Source organism: Theropithecus gelada, chromosome 20, assembly GCF_003255815.1.
Source record: "Theropithecus gelada isolate Dixy chromosome 20, Tgel_1.0, whole genome shotgun sequence".
Classification (NCBI taxonomy): Eukaryota; Metazoa; Chordata; class Mammalia; order Primates; family Cercopithecidae; genus Theropithecus; species Theropithecus gelada.
In genome coordinates, this window is record NC_037688.1 from 45,041,001 (window position 1) to 45,064,251 (window position 23,251).

At 49.9% G+C, this 23,251-nt stretch overlaps 1 protein-coding gene across 2 annotated transcripts in view; it reads right to left on the minus strand.

Moving 5' to 3' along the window:
* Positions 1 to 791: 791 nt before the first annotated feature.
* Positions 792 to 23,251, minus strand: part of ZCCHC14 (zinc finger CCHC-type containing 14) — an 89,276-nt gene continuing 66,816 nt past the window's right edge. Inside the window, exons 4-13 of one of the 2 annotated variants that reach the window (XM_025370843.1) lie at positions 18,461 to 18,532; positions 15,279 to 15,388; positions 14,453 to 14,547; positions 13,362 to 13,416; positions 11,991 to 12,273; positions 9,847 to 9,938; positions 9,056 to 9,183; positions 7,936 to 8,076; positions 6,398 to 7,858; positions 792 to 4,900 (exon numbers count right to left, since the gene is read on the minus strand). In XM_025370843.1, coding sequence (XP_025226628.1) covers positions 4,845 to 4,900; positions 6,398 to 7,858; positions 7,936 to 8,076; positions 9,056 to 9,183; positions 9,847 to 9,938; positions 11,991 to 12,273; positions 13,362 to 13,416; positions 14,453 to 14,547; positions 15,279 to 15,388; positions 18,461 to 18,532 — 2,493 coding nt within the window. In that variant the 3' untranslated portion in view covers positions 792 to 4,844. Of the gene's footprint in view, positions 4,901 to 6,296; positions 7,859 to 7,935; positions 8,077 to 9,055; positions 9,184 to 9,846; positions 9,939 to 11,990; positions 12,274 to 13,361; positions 13,417 to 14,452; positions 14,548 to 15,278; positions 15,389 to 18,460; positions 18,533 to 23,251 lie in introns of those variants that run through there. The other variant, XM_025370842.1, reaches the window with a different exon arrangement.

A 23,251-nucleotide genomic window follows, 5' to 3' on the forward strand; every position in this document is an offset into this window, starting at 1 on the left:
TACATCTTTGTTATTAGCAGGGACACTTTAAAAAAATAAAAAATACACGCCGGGCGCAGTGGCCCACACCTGTAATCCCAGCACTTTGAGAGGCCGAGGCAGGCGGATCACGAGGTCAGGGGATCGGGACAATCCTGGCTAACACGGTGAAACCCCGTCTCTACTAAAAAAATTTGAAAAATTTGCCAGGCGTGATGGCGGGTGCCTGTAGGCCCAGCTACTCGGAAGGCTGAGGCAGGAGAATGGTGTGGAGCTTGCAGTGACTGGAGATGGCACCACTGCACTCCAGCCTGGGCAACAGAGCGAGACTCCATCTCAAAAAAAAAAAAAAAAACACTTGACCAGGTGTGCTGGCTCACGCCGGTAATACCAGCACTTTGGGAGGCTGAGGTGGGCGGATCACCTGAGGTCCAGAGTTCGAGACCAGCCTGACCAACATGGAGAAGCCCAAGTCTACTGAAAAATACAAAATTAGCCAGATGTGATGGCAGATGCCTGTAATCCCAGCTACTCCAGAGGCTGAGGCAAGAGAATCGCTTGAATCCGGGAGGTTGGCGTGAGCCAAGATCATGCCATCGCATTTCAGCCTGGGCAACAAGAGTGAAACTCCATCTCAAAAGAAAACAACAAAACTTGGCACCTTGATAGAGAATGAATGGATTTAAAATCAGGTATCCCTTTTGTAAATCTGAGAGGGTTGAAAGGATGGAACCCCTAGTTTGGAGATTCAGACTGATCTGAAAAGGTGTGTGGCTACATATTCTGAGACAAAGACCTAGTGACATCAAACACAGCCTTTTTTAAAATTTTTATTTTCAGTACATTAAATTTACTCATAAAAACATTCTAAAAATGTACAATTTGTCCTTTTTAACAAAGTATAATAAAACATAAAAACCCCAAAAACAGAATACTTGACATTTACAATTCAAAATCAAATTAGCGGAATATTAAATATTTACAAAACTATATCTTTTAAAAATATTTATAAAGTTACATGCAATTTTGTAGAATTGACAAAAGAATGGCTCAAAAATGGGAGATTTTCCTTCATTCCTAAAAAGAAAATGTCCAGTAGAAGCTGTGAAGGTATCTTGAGTACACAAGGTGTCCAGTTTCAGTACCAAAGCCTTCTCTTTCTGTGGACGTAAGACTCATACATGTGATGAGGGCTTGTTACAACACATGTGAGGCCGCGGCTGATGGCCACTGCCCCCCCTTCCTTGGTGAACAGTGGAGTAATGTTGACCTTTGGCCTCAACCAGCACAGTATATGGTTTTCTAGAATATTGCGAGTGTTGATTAAAGATGCTTTCATTCAGACCTTTGGGACTTTTCAGCAAATTCGCCTCTTCAGAACCCATGGCGTTCAGTGCCACCTGACTCATTCTTTGGGAGTCACCTGCATGCTGGAAATGACAGCCACCCCCGCTCAGGTCGCACAGGACTCTCCTCTGGGACAGCAGTCGAGTCAAGCAGGCTGACGGCTTTCCTCACAACCTTGAAGACCTCGGCACGCGGTACCATCAGTCGTCACGGCGTACAACGAGCAGGGCATACAACAAAACGCTGGGAAGCAGGAAGAGTGACAAGAAAGTGATGGGGAGCAAGGAGGGTGCAACCCGGTTCCCATTTGGCAAGTGCCTAAAGCCCTGCTCAGCCTCTGTTCAGATGGGAGGCGTTCCAGCCAGGTGACGTTTAGGCCAAGTCACTACCCCGCCCACTACTGTGCCCCAACACAGAGTCTGTGGTAGAAACTAACTGTGCTGACTCTGGGCAATAAAGGACCTAGAATTCTAAGAACTGAATGAAGAATACGGAACCTACTAACACCCCTACATGAACAAGCTGACTCCTGTAATCTTTCGGAGATGACACATGATGCTGGTTTTTCAAATACCCAATCACATATATGCATTCAAGAAAATAACTTGTCTTTATTTTTATTACAAGTGCTAGCTCCCATTTCCTCAGTGCTCTTCAGCAATGAGATTTTATGTTAAACACCTTCCAACGGTCAATATTACCATGAAATCAACATTAGAAAATAAGGTAGAAAACTGAGTGTTTTGCTTAAAAAATAAAACGAAGGATTAAATAGCTGTTGTATCCCAACATCACGTTCTGCTTCCATCTCTACATTCCACTTTCCCCATTCTTGGAGATTAAAAAAACCGGGTTAGAAACTTTAATATCTGACAGACTACAAAGGGCAAAGACGTGGCACGTGGCCAGTGCCACACCTACCTGGTTGCCACAGCATTCTGAAACGGACCACAATTTCAGGAAAATGCCTAAGTACTTGAAAGGGTATGTTCTGTGTTTTCAGATGAGGAAGTCTGATGAACGCAAGATGCTCTTCAGGCGCGCCAACCCCGGGTGCTTTTGGAGAGATGCATCCGAGCTCACTGCTGGCAAATTCTCTCAAGTCCAAGCCTGCGGCTCCCTCAGGGAGAGGCCCTCACGGATGGGCGGTTCCATTTTCTCTGCACTGTGTGGTTCCTATTTACAGCTCACGATTCTCGACTTCGGACAGCCTCCCTGGAGATGTCACACCGCCCACACACGTTCAAGATGCCTGGAAGCTCCGCAGAGACCTCCGCTGCTGGGAGCACAGCCGGGACAATGTTGGAACTCGTTTACCTCGACGCTGAATGGCAGGCTTCAAGTTGAAAAGTTTCTGTTTTAATGTTTTGCTGGATTTAAGGTTAACCTCTAATACTTATCAAAATAGTTACATGGGTAACAACAGACGCTTTCATTCCCCTATACTGACCACTAAAACAAAAATTTTAATGTTTTTTTCCTTTTGTTATGAGACGGTTTTCAACAATTTCAGTGTTGAAATAGGATTTATTTAAAATATTTCTTTGTTTAAAAAACCAAAAAATTTAAAAGTTTGGCTTTCAGCACATATCCAGGCCACTGGAATGGCCTTCAGAAATATTAAAATCGTAAACATCAATGAACACTCTAAGTCTTCCTTTAACGTAAGATGAGAAGGTCCAGTCTAGTACTCTTTAAGGCAAAGTTGTGTCAGTTCTCATTATTTTGACATTTTGTAGTGTTTATAATTTAAAACATCAACGTAACATTCCCCTAAATAGCTGTTGTAATAAGCATCACCATTACTTCAACACTGTAATACTGTGTACCATGAGGAGAGAGAGGAGGTCTGTTAATTCTGCATTGCATAGAAATAAAATTCAACTAAAATAAAACTAACAAATTCTACGAAAAGCCTGTCATAAAAAAATGTAACAACTTTCTGCTTTAGTTTCTATGAAGTTAGGAACTGCTCTTAAAATTGAACCCTCACATCACAATGCCTCATTCTAGGGTATTCTTTTGACTTACATCAATTTTTCATGAGGCTGATTGTCCCATTTTAAGAATGGTCTGAATATTTCAATTTTTTTTTTAAAATAAATATCCAACTGCAAAATCCCTGGCAAGATTTTACCACTCAGAATTTTAACACTGACGACTTTAGCATTTTAGATGAGTATTATTTGAGCAGAAAATTCCCTTTAACCTTGAAGATTTAAGTCTGTGAATTTCAGACAAAAGGCTTTCATTTCCGTGGGCTGAAATTTAGAGATCTACAGTAAGGACTTTGATTACTACCTGACCAAAACCAGACTGGCACAGATCTCGTAGCTCTCGCGTGTGTGGCCTCTTCCAGAGTCCTACCACTTCCCACTGTTTTCCAAGTAATTTTTAACGGAATTAACTATCAATACACAGCCTAATACGAAAGAAGTTGACAGGAGAAAATTCCCAATCTTTTGCTGATAAATGACAGGACTGTATCATTGTTGAAATGTCTGTCTCAGATGCGAATCCGCTAGCGATAAGCCTCGGGGTTGGAGGTTCTTGGGGAGCCCGTGGGAGATAAAGCAACTTGCAAACTCTGCTAAGGACGTGCAGCATCCTCACCGCCACTCACAGAGCCGCGCTGTCGCCGAGCCCCCTCGGGAGGTGATTTGTAGTGGAAGACAGGGCTCGAAGCCACTGACCGGCTGGGAAGAAAGATACTCTCAAAGCTCTGACGACTATGGATTCTCTGGGACTTGGACCCTTAGAAATTAAGTTGTTGCGAGTAAACTATTTCTATTTAATAATGTAGTTTAGATTTATTTGCAGAAAAAATTAAAAACCTGAAACTGCTACAAGTGCTTGGAGGAGGGAAGGAAATACTAAAATCTCTGTTGTGTCCTAAGTCGAGTAGCCTGCTGGTGCTGACTCTTTAAATATGGATTATTGGAGTCTCTTGCACTGACTGTTCTCAGAGGAGTTTGGCTCCCAGAACCGCAGAGATTTACATCAGGATACATTCTTCTGTAGTGCAATCCTTAAAAATCCCAGAGATTAGTGCTAATCACTTTAGGAACAGAACAAAACAAAGTCGACATTTTCCCTAGCCCAGGGGTGTCAAGAGTCCGGCGGGTGGAACTCCACCTGGAGAACTCCAAGCTCAGTTCTCGATTCAGACCACGTGTAGCTGCCCTGGAATTGACGTGTGAGCCTAGGAGGGCCAATGATGGCAATGCTCTTCGGGAGACGTGGGGTCTCTGCACTGCAACCGAACGTGTAGGTGGCCGACTTCACCGGCCACAGAGATGCCCACTAGGCAAGTTCTGACACCAAGCTCCAATCTAGGGTTTTGGCAATAAACCGAGTTTGATGCACTTCTACGCTAGATTTTTCTATCCAGTCTAGGAAAAGTAAAGCACCTTTGGATTAAAAAGATTAAGCTCAACAGCAACTAGACTTCTCAGTTTTGTATTTAATTTTCCTTATGTCTCCATGGCTTAATAATGTTCTGTTGCCAGAGAAAAATATCAATCTGTGGAGTCCAGACTTTCTGCTGGAGGGGCGTATTTCAACCTAAAAGTACCTAGAGAGAGGGGAAAAAAGAGGTCAAATTGGAATGACTGTAGAATCACCACCATCCACCAATCTGTCCAGTCATTTCCAGAGCCACTGGGCAAGATTCTGGTGCTGGAAATCTAGGGCACCCATCCTGACCGTTTCCACTCCCTTCCTGCCCCTGCAAAATGGGAGCTAATATTACAAGTTGATCAAATCAGACCGGGGTGAAATGACTCAGGAAAAGTTACCAATCTTTTTTTTTTTTTTTTTTTTTGAGACGGAGGCTAGCTCTGTCGCCCAGGCTGGAGTGCAGTGGCACAATCTCGGCTCACTGCAAGCTCCACCTCCCGGGTTCATGCCATTCTCCTGCCTCAGCCTCCCGAGTAGCTGGGACTACAGGCGCCCGCCACCACACCCGGCTAATTTTTTGTATCTTTACTAGAGACGGGGTTTCACCATGTTAGCCAGGATGGTCTCGATCTCCTGACCTCGTGATCCACCCGCCTCGGCCTCCCAAAGTGCTGGGATTACAGGCGTGAGCCACCGCGCCCGACCACCAATCTTTGTCTTTAGGAGCTTTCTCTGGGAGTCAGGCCCTGTACACGTCGGGCAGGCTGCTCTAACATGCGTCCTTTCACTGGGTGAGAGCAGATGAGCGCTGGCGAGTGCCCCGTGCCTCTGGAGATACAGCCGGCTTTATGAAGGGAGGCACAGACCCACCGGGCCCACGTGGCAGAGCGCCCGTCAACCCACCTCGCCTGCAGACCTGCTGAGTCAGCAGGTGTGTTTCTAAAAACTCTCCAGGTGACCGTGACGTATAGGCAGGTCTGAGAATCACAGAGCTAGTGCAACCCTTAGAAGCAACTGGAAGTCTGCAGTCATCAAGTGACTCTGGCAAGGTGGCACCATGAGTTGTCAGAGTTGGGACCCACTTTCCCAGTCCCCAGTTTCCAAAACAGACAGCAAGAAGAAACCTATTATAATAACTTATAATAACTATATCAGACATCCACTGGGATTTGACTAAAGACGACAAAAAAAATAGTGGAGATAAAACAGGAGGGAACGGAAGATGCAGCACGGCCGAGGGGTGACAGCCTCCCACACCCACAGCCGCGCCGGCAGGGAGGGGCAGAGGGGACAGCGAGCCCCACCCTAGACGGTCCAGACTGAGGAGGCGCCACAGCCTGAGCCCCAGTGTAAGCCAGGGGGCAGCACTGAGTCCTTCACGCTCGCGCTCTGGGCTCGAAGCAAGACATGGCAGCCCAGGGAGGCCCTGTCCACACTGGCTAAGCACCTTCTAGAACGAGAGGCTGTCTGCAATCATCGTGACTGTTTTAGACCCAACAGCAGCCCTTCTGGGGACCTCACAGCCTATCATGAAGCTTTCCACGCGCTTTCAAAAAGCATTCGAAAAATTATTTGCTTTACAAAGAAGTAAGTTTACTCTTCATAAAAACCAAGCATTTGTGTGCATTGGTCCTGCGGGAGCCTGGTGGGCGCGGCCATGGCGCGCGCTTACCTGGCCGGTTGAAGTCCATGGACGGCTGTTTGCAGTCCTGGGCGCGGTGACCAGTGGCCCCGCAGTTGTAACAAGACAGGTTCCCGCTCTTTTTGTGACTGGAACCATTGCTACTGCCCACCAGTCCTTGGGTCTGGTACACCCCTGCTGTCCCCGCCATGAAGTTCTGCATGGGTGGCACGGCAAACGTGGACTGCCCGCTCAGGACAGGGTCTGGGGTCCCGCTGCTGCTGTAGGGGGCGTGTACGACAGGGAAGGTGGAGCCGCCGCCGTACTGCTGGGCGCTGACATAGCCGCTGCTGCACATGGGACTGAAGGGCAAGAACGGGAAGGTGAACACGGACGGACCGGAGAACGGGTGCTGGAAGTAGTTGGCGTAGCTGACAGTCAGGCCACTTGAGCCGCAGCTGCCGCTGCAGCCACAGGACGTGCACACGATGCAGCCCGGCGGGGGTGGGGCGGGCTGCGGGGGTGCTGGGGGCTGCTGATGGTGGTGGTGGTGGTGGTGGTTCGGATTCGAGGCAGGAATGTTTCCTGTGGAGCCGCCACCACCACTGTTGCTATAAAAACTGCTTTCAGGGACGGAGGACAGCGCCGGGCTGGAGCTGGGGGCTGGGCAGCTGGGCAACGTGGCCATGTTGGCAAAGGACGTGGAGGGGTGGCTGCTGGGAGAGGCAGTGTTGCTGTTTGCGCAGAAGCCACCCTGCAGGGGGCCCACTGGCATACTGCTCATTGCAGAAAAGGCAACTTTGGTGTTGGCTGTATACAGAGCAGTCCGGGGGTTTATTATTGCAGGGGGCACACTTATTTGCACATTATTAGGACAGGAGGTTTGCCCAGAAATGGCAGAATCAGCAGGAACAGATGACGACAGCAGGAGTTTGATAGGCGGACGGGCTGCGTGGAGGACTGTGCTGGGCGTCCCTGTGGCGGCCGTGCTGGTCTCCACCACCAGGGCCGGTTGCTGTGCTGTCTTCAGCACCCTGTCCAGTGTGGATGCATGCACGACTTTGGCCCGGGGACCAAAGGAGACTGTGGGTGACATGGAGCTGCTCTCTGAAAGCCCAGAGAGGACCTGCACAGGCTGGTGGGGTGCAGATGCGGGCAGCACGTCCATCATGGCGCTGCCAAAGCTCTTGTCCACTTTCATGCTGCTTCTTGGTCCAGATCCTTTATTCCTTTCTTCTAGAGACAAAAGTGAGTGCACAGAAGACGAGAGGAGCTTCATGTCCGCGCTGCCTCTTTCCGGCTTGTGCACGGAGTTCAGCATGCGGATGGGTGCGATGTGTGAGGCTGTGCTCAGCATCTGTGGGGGCAGGGGGTGGTGGCCTGATGGATTGGAGCTGGCCTCATTCTGCACAGGGAGAACCTGGGCCGTGGGTCTGGCGGAACTGGAAGTGAAGTGATTCAGGAGCATCACCGGCTTCTCCTTGTCGGAGCTCTCCAAGTGAATCTCCACACCTAGAGAGGGAAACAGAGTGGTCAGTGCCATTCCACAGCCGGGCCAGGTGGAGCCAGCGCCGCGCACGTGCCCTTACGTCTGTCATTCTCTTCGGCACTGTCGGAGCTCTCTTCCCGGGCCTGCACCCCCATGGGGCTGGAGGAGGAGCTGGAGTACTCGGAGGAGCTGCCTTCCCGGGGCAGCTGGTGATGAGGCTGCTCCACTTCCACCCGCAGCTCTGCAGAAAAGGGCCAGAGGAGCGGCCATCAGCCAGTGCCCCTGCAGCTCAGCCCCGCCCCGTGCCCTGCATCGCACTGTCGGCGGGTGCTCCTTCCAGGGGCACGCAGGGCTCTTAGAGTCAGAAAACGACATGCCGGCCCAGGCCGCATGATGACGGATGCAGCAGAGATTCAAACGGCAGTGCTACTCAACACCCCCTCAGCCAGAGCCCTACCTGACCCCATCATCAACCCCAGAACAATGCCCTGTGAAGGGAACCCCTAGCGAACCACCAGGAACCATCACAACACTACGCCGCGCCCCCTCTCATGAGGCCAGCCGAGTCACGGAGATCTTTCAGTCAAATCACCACTTAAAATCCATCCTGGCAGGTTTTTGTTTGTTTGTTTGTTTTTTCCTCTCCCAAGCCACTGCTCCTCCTGCTATTTCTATTGTGAAGAAAACCTGGCTCCTCTCGTGAGACAACAGAGCAAGCGCGCCAGGTGTCCCACCCTTTCTCAGAGGGGAGGATGAAAACCAAATTGCTGAGATTGCGGGTCCCCCAGAGCAGGAAGGTCCGTGGAGAACCATGTCACTGATGGGTCAACATTAAAGGCACTGACTTAAACGTGGCCTCTGGGCACCAGTCCTGGGGAGGGAGGCAGGCTACTCCCATCTCATTTCTGCTCACCCCTACACACTTGCTCTCACTGTGGCAGTTTCTGGACCTGATCCTTTTGCCCAAGCAACTTCAGAGAGGTGACTGCCCTCTAGCTCCTAAGCCAACTGTCCCTTCGATTTTCTTATGGCAGAGACTATAATAGTTAAAATAATGGAAAATGAGTATAAAGATTTACAAATGTAAAAATCAAATAGGTGTGATTTGAAGTTTAATGATCACAAAGAACACAAGGCCCCCCCTGTGTGTGAGTAACCCACCTGCCCGGCACACCGGCCCCCCTGTGTGTGAGCCATCTGCCCAGCACACCCTTGTTCACCTGCTGCGTGGCTGCCCCGCCCCGACTGCACGGGCCCGACGTGGCTGGTGGGGGGCACTCGAGCCACACCACTGCTGGTGACCAGCGACGGCGCCGAGGGGTTCAGACACCGTCTCTCTGACTTCTCCCTGTGAAATAATCAAGCACAGGAACAAGTGAGCACTGCCTCCCGGTGCTGCATCACATGCAGCTTCAAGACGGGCCTACTCCACACCACAGGGCAATTCCCTCCAGATCATCAAGGCAAGAAAGGAAATCATTCTGATTGGTCAAATTTACTATAAAGGTCCCTTCCTGTCAAACCTAAAACACATTTGTAGAACTTTAAAAGCATGACTAGGCTGGGCACTGTGGCTCATGCCTGTAATCCCAGCACTTTGGGAGGCCGAGATGGGCAGATCACCTGAGGTCGGGAGTTTGAGATCAGCCTGGCCAATATGGTAAAACCCCGTCTCTACTAAAAATACAGAAAATTAGCTGGGCGTGGTGGCAGGCGCCTGTAATCCCAGCTACTGGGGAGACCGAGGCAAGAGAATCGCTTGAACCCGAGAGGCAGAGGTTGCAGTAAGCCAAGATTGCGCCACCTCACTCCAGCCTGGGCACGACAGAGCGAGACTCCATCTCAAAAAAAAAAAAATAAATGAAATAAATAAATAAAAGCATAACTAAGGCCTGGATCAGCAAGAGAAAGTAATCCAATCACTGGTATTTAGCACGGGAAGCCCTAGCACTCCATTTGGCCGGTGAGAAATGGAAATAAATGCAGGTTCCAAAACCCACTTCGCACTCACTTTTCCAGCTCCAGCTGGGTCTTGAGCTTCTTCTTTGCCCCCATGGTGAGAGACTCAAATTTATTCAGATCTTCTTCAGTAAGGCTCAAAAACTTGCACAGAAAAAACAAATTACAAAGTTACTGAGACGTAAGTAGGACTCTGAGAACAAAGAACTTGGAGTTGAATTCAGTACATTTATTCTACCTCTGGGATATGCAAACAGACCCAGCTGAACTCGGCAGTCACAGGCTGGAGAACCCCAGACCGTTTACGTGCTAAATGACTTGGTGTCAACGGTTCAACGCCAAGACATGGTTCTGAGCAAGAGTGTCCCCAGCCCCTCTAAGGCACCTTCTGTGCAGGCCGCGTAGATGGGTGCAACACCTCACAGGCTTCTGGCTCTGCCAAAGGCACCCACTTGCCCTCTGCTCTGTGAGTAAGTATCAGCAGGTACATGCTTTGGGGCAGGTGACTAAAGAAAACATCTCGCCTAAGTCACAGTTTCAACCGCCGTGGAGATGCGAGTTATGATAGCGTGCCACCCTCCCCCATCCCCAGGACAGCCCCATCATAATGCAGTCCCTTCAGAACTCACCACCCTCTGCGGGATGGTCTTTTTTTTTTTTTTTTTTTTTTTTTTTGAGACGGAGTCTCACTCTGCCGCCCAGGCTGGAGTGCAGTGGTGTGATCTCGGCTCACTGCAACCTCCGCCTCCCGGGTTCACGCCATTCTCTGCCTCAGCCTCCCGAGTAGCTGGGGTTACAGGCACCCACCACCACGTCCGGCTAATTTTTGTATTTTTAGTAGAGACGGGGTTTCACCATGTTGGCCAGGCTGGTCTTGAACTCCTGACCTCAGATGATCCACCTGCCTTGGGCTCCCAAAGTGCCGGGATTACAGGCGTGAGCCACCGCGCCCGGCCAGGGATGACAGCAACTTTGTCAGGTAGCAAGTGATCCAGAAAAGCAGATGCCGTCCACACCAAGTGGTAGTGTGGTTACTCCATTGTGCAGGCTGGTGCCACACAAACACACCAGCCTCTACTTTTCATGTTATTTCCTAACACGATCTGTGATTTAGGCCATCTCAGTGCAAACATAAGAATAAAACATTTAAAACTAATTATGAACAAGGTTAGTAAAATCTCTGCTTTTTAAGATTCACAAATCCTTGGCCAGGCACGGTGGCTCATGCCTGTAATCCCAGCACTGTGGGAGACTGAGGCAGGGGATTATGAGTCAGGAGTTCGAGACTAGCCTGGTCAACATAGTGAAACCCCGTTTCTACTAAAAATATAAAATATTAGCCAGGTGTGGTGGTGGGCACCTGTAATCCCAGCTACTCACAGGAGGCTGAGGCAGGAGAATCGCTTGAACCCAGGAGGTGGAGGTTGCAGGGAGCCGAGATCTCACCACTGTACTCCAGCCTGGGTGACAGTGCGAGTCTCCCTCTCCAAAAAAAAAAAAAAAAAAAAAAAAAAAGATTCACAAACCCTAAACAGAGGGTATTACAAATATCCTTACAATTTGGATTCAACTATGTAGTAAAAGCTTGATTTGTAGGTTCAATTGTAGATTTTTCGAGAAATGAAATTTTTACATAGATAAAAGCCACCAAGCCGGTTTGCCCAGCAGAGGGAGTACAGAGCTCAAATACCTTGTATGGGTTTAATCTAGTTTTATCAGTGACATCAAGACTTAGGAAATCTCAGAATTTTTTTACCAGTGAAAACATGTTCCTCATAAGAATTCTCTAGGTACGACTGCTTGGAAGATGTAAAATGCACCCATTCCTCTGGATCTGGCCCGCCACAGCGTCTGCGCCAGCTATGCCAAGAGACGTCTAAAAGGGGCACCGTGCCAGAGGTCAGGATTTCTGTCCACAGCAGGGCTCTGGGGACGGACTGTCCCTCATGTCACGCAGAGCATCTAGTTTGTGAAGGTCTGGAAGCACCTAGAAAAGCTGTCTGTTTACAACACGTCCTGTTTGTCTGGCTGCAGCTGCAGGCAGCCTCTGCAAAGCCCACTCACTGTCCCCTGCAAGAACAGGCGGTGTGCCTCGGCCTCCCTACTTCTTCCACCTTGTGTTGGTTTTAGAAACTCAATTCCCCCAGGGAGGTCTTGAGAAAACAATCTGTATGGCCAGCCAGGCAACCGACATACCTTCTCCATGGAGAGCTGCTTAAAGACGGGGTAATACTTGTGCAAACGCAGTTTTCTAAGCCAGTCTAGAATCCCGTTCTGCTCCTGGGTCTGAGGGGTCTGCAGACTGGAAGGCATGAGGATGGCAGGTGATGTGTCCATCTGGGTCCGGTAGGCCAGGGCTGAGCCCGCGCTGCCCGCATGGGAGCAGTGGGGCAAGGGGGCGGCTGAGCCGGCCGGGTGCTGCCCGTGGTGCTGGGCTCCGCTCTGCGAGGACGGGATACCAGCCACTCCACACACAGGCCTGTGGGACAGGGGCAGAAGGGGCACAGAGAGACTGTGGCTGCTTCCACAACCACAGACTCCACCAAAGACCTCACTTCTAGGCCCTTCTGTGCCAGCCTCTGCCTCTTGGCCTGCCCTGCTGTCACAGGCCACCCTGAACTGCAAACACTGGTGTGCTATGACTGCCCTCCCTCCCCAACCACCTTTCTGCAGCTAAGATTTCTGTAGCGCATGCCTGTGCACAGATGCGCATACAGGCAGCTGTGCAGATACACACATATGCCTCTGCCTGTGCTGGGGAGTATCAATCTACTTGTTTGCACACACGTGTATTATATATGTGTACGTATCTGTCATCACCAGACTTCTGGTTTAGCTGCTAAGTTTCTGTTACTTGTACTTTTTGAAAACATGCTACTCCAGTTAAGTATTTCTGTTACTTCTGAGTCACAGAATGACACTGATAAATCATAAATCAAAATAGACTACTAAATCTTTAATATTCAAATACAATTTTTTTAGAAGAGTAAAACGTAGAAAGCTAGAAGGTGTGACCAGCACTCCACTCTGGCCTTGCTCCTTAACTGCAAAGTCAACACCCGCCGACTGGGCACTTACCCCACCCCGACACCAGGAGGATGCCAGTCTGCTCCTCGAGACCTTGCGCCCAGACTACATCTCGAGACTCCCTTTTGCGGTGCGTGTGCACCTATCTGTGACAGCCCACCTCACTGTCAGTGTGTTGCCGGCACGCGACTGCAGCCACCCAGGGCCCGTGCTGACAGAGGACGCTCCTCAGGAACATGACCCTATGCTTCCGGGAGCAGGCTTCTCACAGCCAGGTTCTAGGAAATTCTGGTTTCCTAGGTCTGGGACGGGGCCCAGGACCTTGCACTGGGGAGGAGTCCCTGGGAATTCTGATTCCAGTGGCTCAGAGAACTCTTGTTTTTGGAAATCGTAAATTGAATCATCTCTACCCAATTCTTCTCAGTATCATCCAAGACTCAACTTCAGCATGACTTAATTCTAGAAATAACTTTACACAGAACTCAAAGTAAACCTCGTAAAATGCTTATTTGAAATGTGCTGGTTACACAGATTTCTCACCTTCCAGACACGCCCATCACGGTACCTACTTTAGAAAGGGAGGGGTTGCCAGGACCTATAAATTTAAAAATAAATACCATTAAAATTTATAGACAATGAAAATATTTGTTTTATTTTATTATTTTTTTGAGACAGTGTTTTGCTCTTGTTGCCCAGGCTGGAGTGCAATGATGCAATCTCGGCCCACCACAACCTCTGTCTCCCGGGTTCAAGTGATTCTCCTGCCTTAGCCCCCCGAGTAGCTGGGATTACAGGCACCCACCACCACGCCTGGCTAATTTTGTATTTTTTTACATTTTATTTTGGAGACAGAGTTCTTGCTCTGTCACCCAGGCTGCAGTGCAGTTGGCGTGATCTCAGGTCAAGGAAAACCTCCACCTCCTGGGTTCAAGTGATTTTTCTGCCTCGGCCTCCCAAGTAGCTGGGACTACAGGCATGCATCACCACACCCAGCTAATTTTTTTGTATTTTTAGTAGACACGGGGTTTCACCATATTGTCCAGGCTGCTCTTGAACTCCTGACCTTGTGATCCACCTGCCTCAGCCTCCCAAAGTGCTGGGATTACAGGCATGAGCCACCGCGCCCGGCCTAATTTTGTATTTTTAGTAGAGACAGGGTTTCTCCATGTTGGTTAGGCTGGTCTTGAACTCCCGACATCAGGTGATCCGCCTGCCTCAGCCTCCCAAAGTGCTAGAATTACAAGCATGAGCCACCGCGCCCAGCCGTTTTTTTGTTGTTGATTTTTTAAAAATTTTTATTTAATCGGCCGGGCGTGGTGGCTCACGTCTGTAATTCCAGCACTTTGGGAGGACAAGGCAGGCGCATCACAAGGTCAGGAGATCAAGACCATCCTGGCTAACACGGTGAAATCCCATCTCTACTAAAACTACAAAAAATTAGCTGGGTGTGGCAGCGTGCACCTGTACAGCTACTTGGGAAGCTGAGGTAGGAGAATGGCATGAACCCGGAAGGCAGAGCTTGCAGTAAGCCGAGGTTGCGCCACTGCACTCCAGCCTGGGCAAGAGAGCAAGACTCCATCTCAAAAAAAAAAAAAAAATTTTTTTAATTTAATCATATTTTATAAACTCACTTGGACTCTGAAGCTGCTGGGGGGGAGAGGAAGTGCTGAGAAACCTCCTGACATGGTCATTTTTCAACACGTGAGAAGGTAATGAGGCCAGGTACCTAAAAAGCAAACAAGTGGTCTTACCAGCATGAAAATGGCATTCCTGCTGACACATTGAAAGAAAAAAATTTAATTTTTAATCAAGAGAAATGTGTATTAGAGGAAAAACCCGGAAGTGCCAGAGCCTCATATTCTTCCTGCTTTAAATCAACTGAGTTCTTGCCTGATTGCCACTCCTTCTTCAAGCCCTTCCCCTCCATGCTGCATCCATGGTCACCAAGGCCGACGACAGGAGTCATGCCCTGTGATACGAGATCAGTGCCACCCACCATCAGCCAGAAAGGGGCTTGGACATTGGTCCCCAGGGCACCGGCAGCAGCACGTTTACAGAACTGGTAGGCCATGTTACTGCGTGTGCCACGTGAACCAAGACACAATCGAGGGTCCAGAGAAACTGTTTAAGAGACGCCAATTTTATCTGGGAATAGTCTCAACCTTGGACTACAGGATGGAAATAGCAGCCCAGGATTATTTCACAGGACTGCCAAAGCCCACGAAGTGGTGGGACCCACCCTGGAATTCCCTTCCTCATACACTCAGAAACACCCTTAGCTTACTGAGGGCTCCTGAATCCTCCAGAACTAATGGAAATCCCTAGAGGCCAAGTAGAGACCCAGGTCCAGGTGGCTACACGTCCTCCCAGAGCTCCTTGGAGGACTATGACACTGACCATGGGACCAGCCTGTCCCTGCCCGCTGTGGACACACTGGGCGCCTGGTAAGGGCCTCACCTCAGGCCTGAGTCCAGATCCACGTGGTTTCGCTCCACATAAAATGCATCCGGACCAGCTAAGCAAGGAATGAGTTTCTCCAAGTTCTCTTCAGGGTAGAGCTGAGATAGCTGAAAGAGAAGACAAGGCAGAGGAGGTGTGTCCAGATCCATCCGACAGAATTCTGCTACTGCAGGAAAACCTGGGGCAGGTGCTCCATGGTGCCGCCTGCTGGTCTGATATGATTTACACCTACCATCAGAGCTATTCTGGGGCCCACATCCACATAGGGTGTAGAAAGCCACAAAAGAACATCGCTCTCACAGTGACATCAGGAAAAGCTTCACAATCTGCACAATCACAACGTTCCTTGAGCCCATCTGAGAGTTGCGGGGCCACCAGGTCAATTTAACTTCAAATGGGACCTGCCCCCATGAGAAGCCAGGGCACAAGGCCCCGGTGGCCGCCACACCAGCAGGCCCGGAGAGACACGCTCCGATGGACACACTGCCACAGGCCAATGTGGCCAACAGAAATGCTGGAGCCACAGGTGGGGCAAGTGGGCCCTTTTTCCCAAGTTCTTTTCCGCAGGAGGAGCCAGAGAGAGCCCCATCACTGGCACCTGGGGACCAGGCACCAGGCCTTGTGCAATTCCCGGGACCACTCTCTGGATCTGAGCAAAACCCTTAAGATGTGGCAGAACAGACAAAAATTGCTCCTGGCCCCAGAGTCCAAACAAAAGCCCCGGTTTTTAAGAGTGGGGCAAGAGTAATACTTCCCTTCCTCTGCCACCAGTCACAAGAAGACCCGCTGCTCCTGGACGAACGGGAAAAGCAAAAGTGCTCTGGCACTGGAGGAGGTCAGCTCCCGCTAGGGAGGGCAAAGTGCTGAGGAAGTGCCGCCCCAAAGCCCAGGCACACAGGCCTGCCCAGGATCAGGCTGGGCTGTGAGAGTGGAGAAAGACCTTGCCCCCACAAGCCCAGCACCAGGCAGCAAACAAGCAGCAGCAGTCTACCCCCGAAAACGGGTCAAGAGGGTAGAGAGTGCCCTGCTGTGTGCCACAGGCCTGCAGGGACGGCTGAAAGCTGGGAGTGAAGCGAAACACCAAAGAAGACCCTCCAGGTAACCGTGACAGCAAGAGAGCCCAGCGCCAGCTCCGTCCTGCCCAGATGGCCTACAGGACCCCACTAAGGGCCTGGCAGAAGAGGTGTTGACCCTTTCCAGGCCACTCTTCTCCGGCTCCACGGTCATCTAAACATGTCTGACATTCAGTCAACATTTGTAAGACATACCAAAAAAAAATTAATAAAGGGGGGAAAAAACTATTGTCAAGAGATAAAGCAACCATTAGAACCAGATTCAGAAATAAGTCAGAAGTGGGACCTATGTGACAGGGACTTTAAACGGCTATGACGGACGTACTAAAGGAACTAGTGAAAATGACAACATGCACGAACAAACGGGAACTTTCAGCAGAGAGATGGAAACTTCATAAACATGCCAAATGGAAAACCTAGGGGGAAAAACACAAAAGAAACCCCTGGCAGTAGAAATGAGGACTTGAGTACACGGACAGGCTCCGCAGCAGCCTGGGCAGAGCTCAGGGAATCGGCTGGCATGGAAACGGGCACAGGAACCACCCAGACGCACACACAGAAACGCACAAGTGTGGGAGAGCGGTGGGGCGGCAGCAGTAGGGGTCTGAGGCTTGTGCAGCCTGAGTCAGGAGAGAGGAGGATGCAGCAGAAGAAATGCTTGAGGAGAAAATGGATAAGAATGTTCCAAAACTAGGTCAGGCGCGGTGCCTCACGCCTGTAATCCCAGCACTCTGGGAGGCCAAGGAGGGCAGATCACCTGAGGTCAGGAGTTTGAGACCAACCTGGCCAACATGGTGAAACTCTGTCTCTACTTAAAAAAAAATAGCTGGGCATGGTGGTGTGCGCCTGTGATCCCAGAGACTCAGGAGACTAAGGCAGGAGAACTGCTAGATCCCGGAAAGTGGAGGCTGCAGTGAGCCGAGATCGCACCACTGCACTCCAGTCTGGACAACAGAGTGAGACTCCAACTCAAAAGAAAAAAAAAACCACTGAGACAAAAGCCCAATGAGAGGTCAAGGTTCCAGCCAGCATGAGTGGAGTCCAGGGAAGCTGTGTTTAACAAAAGGAGGAACTACACACAGAGGAGAGGAAATTTAGTATTTGAAACACTACAGAAGGAAAAGCAGATTCCCGGGGGGCTGTGTTACCCTCGAAGGCGTGGCACTGTCGTGTTCTTTAATGCCTGAGAGGCCAAAAGATCAAAGTAATCAGACATCATCCTCACTCCATGTTCTTCTGCAGGATGAGGCCCTTGGCTTTATAATGAAAATGTAAGACTGTCTTTGGAGACATTTACATATGTTATCCCCATTCACAAAGGTGATGCCTGAGATGCATCACTCTGGCTGAGACAATGGTTCACGCTACAGCACAGGTCAGTGGGCCCTAAACATGTGTGCAGTTACATCTGTGTGTACACATGCTTATGTAGGCAAAGAGGCATTTATTTAGTAGTATAACTTTTTGCTCAAATGGTATCTGCTGAACCAGATATTTGTAAAGATAAAGGTGGTGTACACCTGTGGTCTCAGCTACTGGGGAGGCTGAGGTGGGAGGATCACTTGAGCCTCAGGAGGTCAAGGCTGCAGTGAGCTGTGATGGCACCACCACAACTCAGCCTGGGCCAGAGAGCAAGATCTGGTCTCAAAAAAAAAAAAAAAAAAAGAAAAAAGGAAAAGAAGAAAAGAAAAGAAAAGAGAAAAGAGAAGAAAAAAACAGATAACGGTAGAACTAGGTGAAGTCTCTACCCACTGAGCCACCTGAGTGTGCCTCTCTCCCCCAGCCTTTGCCAAGGAAACCTGGGGGGCTGGAAAGTAACAAAAGAAACCAAATGTCCTCATCAGTCACTCACGCCTGGCACATCTCTCAGCGTCATCTCAGTCTCAACAACTGAAGGAGGGATCCGCGGGGTCACGGTCCCGTGCTTGCGGCCACACTCACGTTGGCAGCGGGCCTGGGACTCCACTGTGGGTGGGCAGGAGGCCCCACCCTGCGCATGCTCGCTCGCTAGCTGAAGGCAATGGCCTCTGAAATCACTCCGTGGTATCATCAGCCACTGGGGAATGTGATTCTTTTAATTTTTTTAAGAGCCTGTGATTACCTTACCTTTGAAATAAATTCAGTCACTTCAGAGGAAGATTTGGTTACTGATGTTATTGAAGAATCAGACCATAAGACCTTAAAAACAAACAAACAAACAAAACTTAGAAACAGACGCCACATACTTAGTTCCCAGCACGTGTCCTAGTACGACTGGGGCACAGGTTCAGTCGGCAGCTGAGTCCAGTGGGCTGCACACCTGCTGTGGGAAGCGTCTAAGCATCCCTTGACTTGTTACAAAAAGAACAGTCCCATAGCTCCAGGCCCTCTAAAGTTTAACTTGTTTTGTGCAAATATTCAGATATCACCAAATTACTCGAGTGGGGTCTACAGCTGCCTCCTATAAGTTCCAGAAAATCCCTGACAATTACAATTGCTTGTGTGTGCCCTGTGCAACTTCCTTCCTCAGGGGACCTCCTCTTCTTAGGTGAGCCTACGTGCCTCAGATGCAGGACCGACGCATTCCCAGGGAGCAGCCCTTCAACCAGCAATAAGGGCCGTGGTGCACCCAGGTGCTGTGGGCACACAGTGAGCCCAGGCCCCGCTCTCCGGACACTGCAGAGCTGTGGGGGCAGTGTGAGTCCATTGACAGCAACAGGACAGGGCGGTGATCACTAGGACAGCAGAGGAGGGGTCCAAGGAAGAGCAGTGAAAAGGGCTTTCTGGAGGAGGTTCTGCAACGTCTGGTGTGCCCAGCCCCTGTGAGCATCTGCTTTCCTTCCCAGCATGCGGCAGCGGGCGGTGTCACTGCATGGCTGCCCAGATGCACTCGAAGCTCCCGTGGGGAAGGGCTGGTGTCTTTTTGCTCAGCTTTCCCCCGCTATCACAATGGTCGTCACATGAGGTGCTAACTAAAGCCGGCTGAGGGGGAAGGAGAACGTACTTTTTGCACATTAGAGGGAGTTTCTGCATGGAGAAGAGCTTGGGTTGACTTTTGAAAGGCAAATAAGTTAGCTACAGGAATGAGATGGACAGAGGGGATGGTCTGAGATGACAGGGAGGAGGCCAGGTCAGGAAGGGACAAGCACCAAATGCAAACTATACTCAAGTCCACAAGAAGCCAGGGGATTTCAAGTCGGCAAATAAAATGACCAAATATATTATAAGTAAGAAAATGTTGTATTAACAATGATTTAGAGCAAAGAGAGCTCACAGGCACCCAAACCACCTCTGCTCCCTCACCCACACCCACAGGCGGAGTCCAGCCCGTCCAGCCCGAGGCGTCCACCCTCCTGTCTGCTGAAACTCAGGTCAGTCTTGTCACATCACGCAGCAGTCACTCCTGGGTCTGTTTCAACATGCTCTCATAACACACAGGCCAGTTGAGGGAAGGGCCAGCTCTTCTTCACCGGAACCCCAGTGCCTACCAGAATTCATCAAGGTAAGCACCAGCGTCCTTGGAACTGACAGCTGCAAGGTGTACACCTTGCCACCCAGAATCTTCCACACCTAAAATGAAAATGCTTGAGGCCAGGCGCGGTGGCTCATGCCTGTAATCCCAGCACTTTGGGAGGCTGAGGTGAGCGGATCACCTGAGGTCAGGAGTTCCAGACCAGCCTGACCAACATGGAGAAACCCCATCTCTACTAAAAATACAAAATTAGCCGGGTGTGGTGGCGGGCGCCTATTAATCCCAGCTACTCAGGGGGCTGAGGTGGGAGAATTGCTTGAATCCAAGAGGTGGAGGTTGCAGTGAGGCCTCCAGGCTGGGCAACAAGAGCGAAACTCCATCTCAAAAAAAGAAGAGGGGAGGGGAGGGGAGAGGAGAGAAGAGAATGCTTGAGCTATTTCTCTGCCTGAAATATTAAAATCTTTCAACACTAAAAATCTTGGGGATAGGTTCCTAAGCTGCTCCCCACACAGAACTCCAAGAACACCGCCAACGATAGGCGCAAACCCCTGCCATGCAGATGCCTGGCCCCCGTGCTGCTGACAGCGTGTATCTTTCAAGGTAAAGCGTGTCATAGAAAACGTCTCCTCTGCACAGCTCTTACACCTGCCTCTAGGCTGAATCTTTCCTATGGCGCCCTAACCCAGGGAAAACGTGAAATCCAACACCCCAATGATACAACGTGGCATGGACAGATCATCTGATGTTGAAATAGACAACCTGCTTTTCCAACAGTTACGCACTTTAATTACGCATAACTCTTCTACTTTGTGTTCGGATACATTTTTCTCCGACTTGCAGGTGTACCTCACATTTCTCCCTAAGGCTGTCAGAAAGTGAGCACTGGAAACACAGACCACACGATCAGGCGGAGACCAGCCCATGTCACTCTGCAGGTGATGCTGGCTGATGGCTAAGCTGCAGCAGCTGCACGATCCAGACCCGGCCAAGCCTTTACCTCACCTGCCCACTTGCCCCGGAGCGCCAGGAGGCAAACCGGCCACTGGAGGGGCGTGGGGGCAGGAAGAGCATCCTCTTGTCATGCCTGCCTGACCTGTACTATGGAGACACGTGTCCAACCAAACTCACAAGCATCCATGGCCAGCTACCTCATTACTTTACATTTCACCAAGAAAAAGTGCTGCCAATTAGATTCTGGCACAGCATTTTCTATCACATCCCTGAAGAGCTACTTAGTCTTATCTGGATGAATTTTAACGCATCTTAATCATACCCCAAAGCCAAATGTGCACACAGCCCATGCATGGTCAGGACATCTTCACATGCAGAGTCTAGTTCCTCCGACTCACTGTGCACTGGCTCTGAACATCAGCGTTTTTCTACACAGTCTCCCCATCCGGAGCCCCTGAAGCCACACGGCCTCATTCTGCACAAGAAAAGGCTCTGCCAGGCATCCCTGGGGGCAGGGTCTAGCCACACCCTTAAAGGGACAGGCAGCCCAGTACCCCTCAGATCTGAGGAGAGCCAAGGCCCAGCACAGAGACAGGCAAAGCCAGCAGGGAGAACACAGCAGCCGAGGGAAAGCATGGACTCTTTCTAAGAAAACTAAAAAATTTTCATCGATACTCTTACTAAGCTAAGAGAAAAAGGCATATCCGAGAACAGGATGCTATGAAAAAAGAACTGTCAGAGCTCAAGAGTTCTCTGAAATGAAAACCAGGCAGTAGGAATGAAATGCTCAACTAAAGACAGGAAGAGGCAGCCGTCCACAGAACAGAACGAAAACCCGACAGGAGGCGGGCTCGCATGCACACCAGAGGAGTTCCAGCCAATGGGGGAAGATGTGGGGGAAGCAGCAGTTTTCTAAGTCCTTGTGAATAAGCAAACAAAAAGACATGAAAACACCCAGAATCTACCACTCAGCTCTGCCAAGGGTCGCCTTCTGCAGCCACACTCATCACCACAGGTCCCCTAACCTTAGAAGGCAGGGTCGGCCCAGTGCCTGCTGCTCTGGCAACACCTGAGGAGTCCCTGGGCCCTCTACCGTGCACATGCACACGTGCTGAAAACAGAGACTCAGGGAAACCTCACTTGCCAGGACTCCTTCTTTGCTAATAGTGACTGACAGCTTACTCAGAACAGTGAATGTTGCTCGGGGTATGACTTTTTATTTTTGAGACAGAGTTTTGCTCCGTTGCCCAGGCTGGAGCACAGTGGTGCGATCTCAGCTCCACTGCAAGCTCCGCCCGCGGGTTCAAGTGATCCTTGTGCCTCAGCCACCCAAGTGAAAAAATAAACTTTCAAAGAAAAGATAACATTAAAATAATGTCTGGGTGACTTTAAAGGATGGTTTAATAAGAGTTGTTTGTTAGTATTGTTTCATAATTTTTTTTCTTTTTTGAGACAAGGTCTCTCACTGTCCCCCAAGTTGGAGTGCAGTGGCATGATCTTGGCTCACCGCAGCCTTGACCTCCCAGGCTTGAGTGATCCTCCCACCTCAGCCTCCTCGGTAGCTGGGAATATAGGTGAGTGCCACAATGACCGACAAATTTTTGTATTTTTTTGCAGTGATGGGGTTTCACCATGTCACCCAGGCTGGCTCAAGCGATCCGCCTGCCTCAGCCTCCCAAAGTGTTGGGATTACAGGTGTGAGCCGCTGCCCTTGGCCTCTTTTTTTTTTTTTTTTTTTTTTTTTTTTAAGAGACGGGGCTCGCTGTGTTGCCCAGGCTGGTTGCGGTCTCCCGGCCTCCAGGTGATGCTCCTGCCTCAGCTGCCTACATGCTGATTTTATATCAAAAACGTTCCATCACGAGGTCAGGAGATCGAGACCATCCTGGCTAACACGGTGAAACCCCGTCTCTACTAAAAACTACAAAAAACTAGCCGGGCGAGGTGGCGGGCGCCTGTAGTCCCAGCTACTTGGGAGGCTGAGGCAGGAGAATGGCGTGAACCCGGGAGGCGGAGCTTGCAGTGAGCCGAGATCGCGCCACTGCACTCCAGCCTGGGCAACAGAGCGAGACTCCGTCTCAAAAAAAAAAAAAAAAAGTTCCATCATTTGCTTCCTGCTTATTGATTTGATTTCCTCAGCAACTAGGAACTAGCAATTATAATTTCAGCAACATCAAAACCAGCTCCATAGAAAAAAATCTTGTACATCTTGAAATCATCTTAATCTAGTTACGTACATCTTCCTTAAAACAGTAACCTTTCATTTGTATGCTGGAAAACGATACATAAAAATTAAAACGACGGTGGCTCAAGCCTGTAATCCCAGCACTTTAGGAGGCCGAGACGGGTGGATCATAGGTCAGGAGATCGAGACCATCCTGGCTAACACGGTGAAACCCCGTCTCTACTAAAAAATACAAAAAACTAGCCGGGCGAGGTGGCGGGCGCCTGTAGTCCCAGTTACTCGGGAGGCTGAGGCAGGAAAATGGCGGGAACCC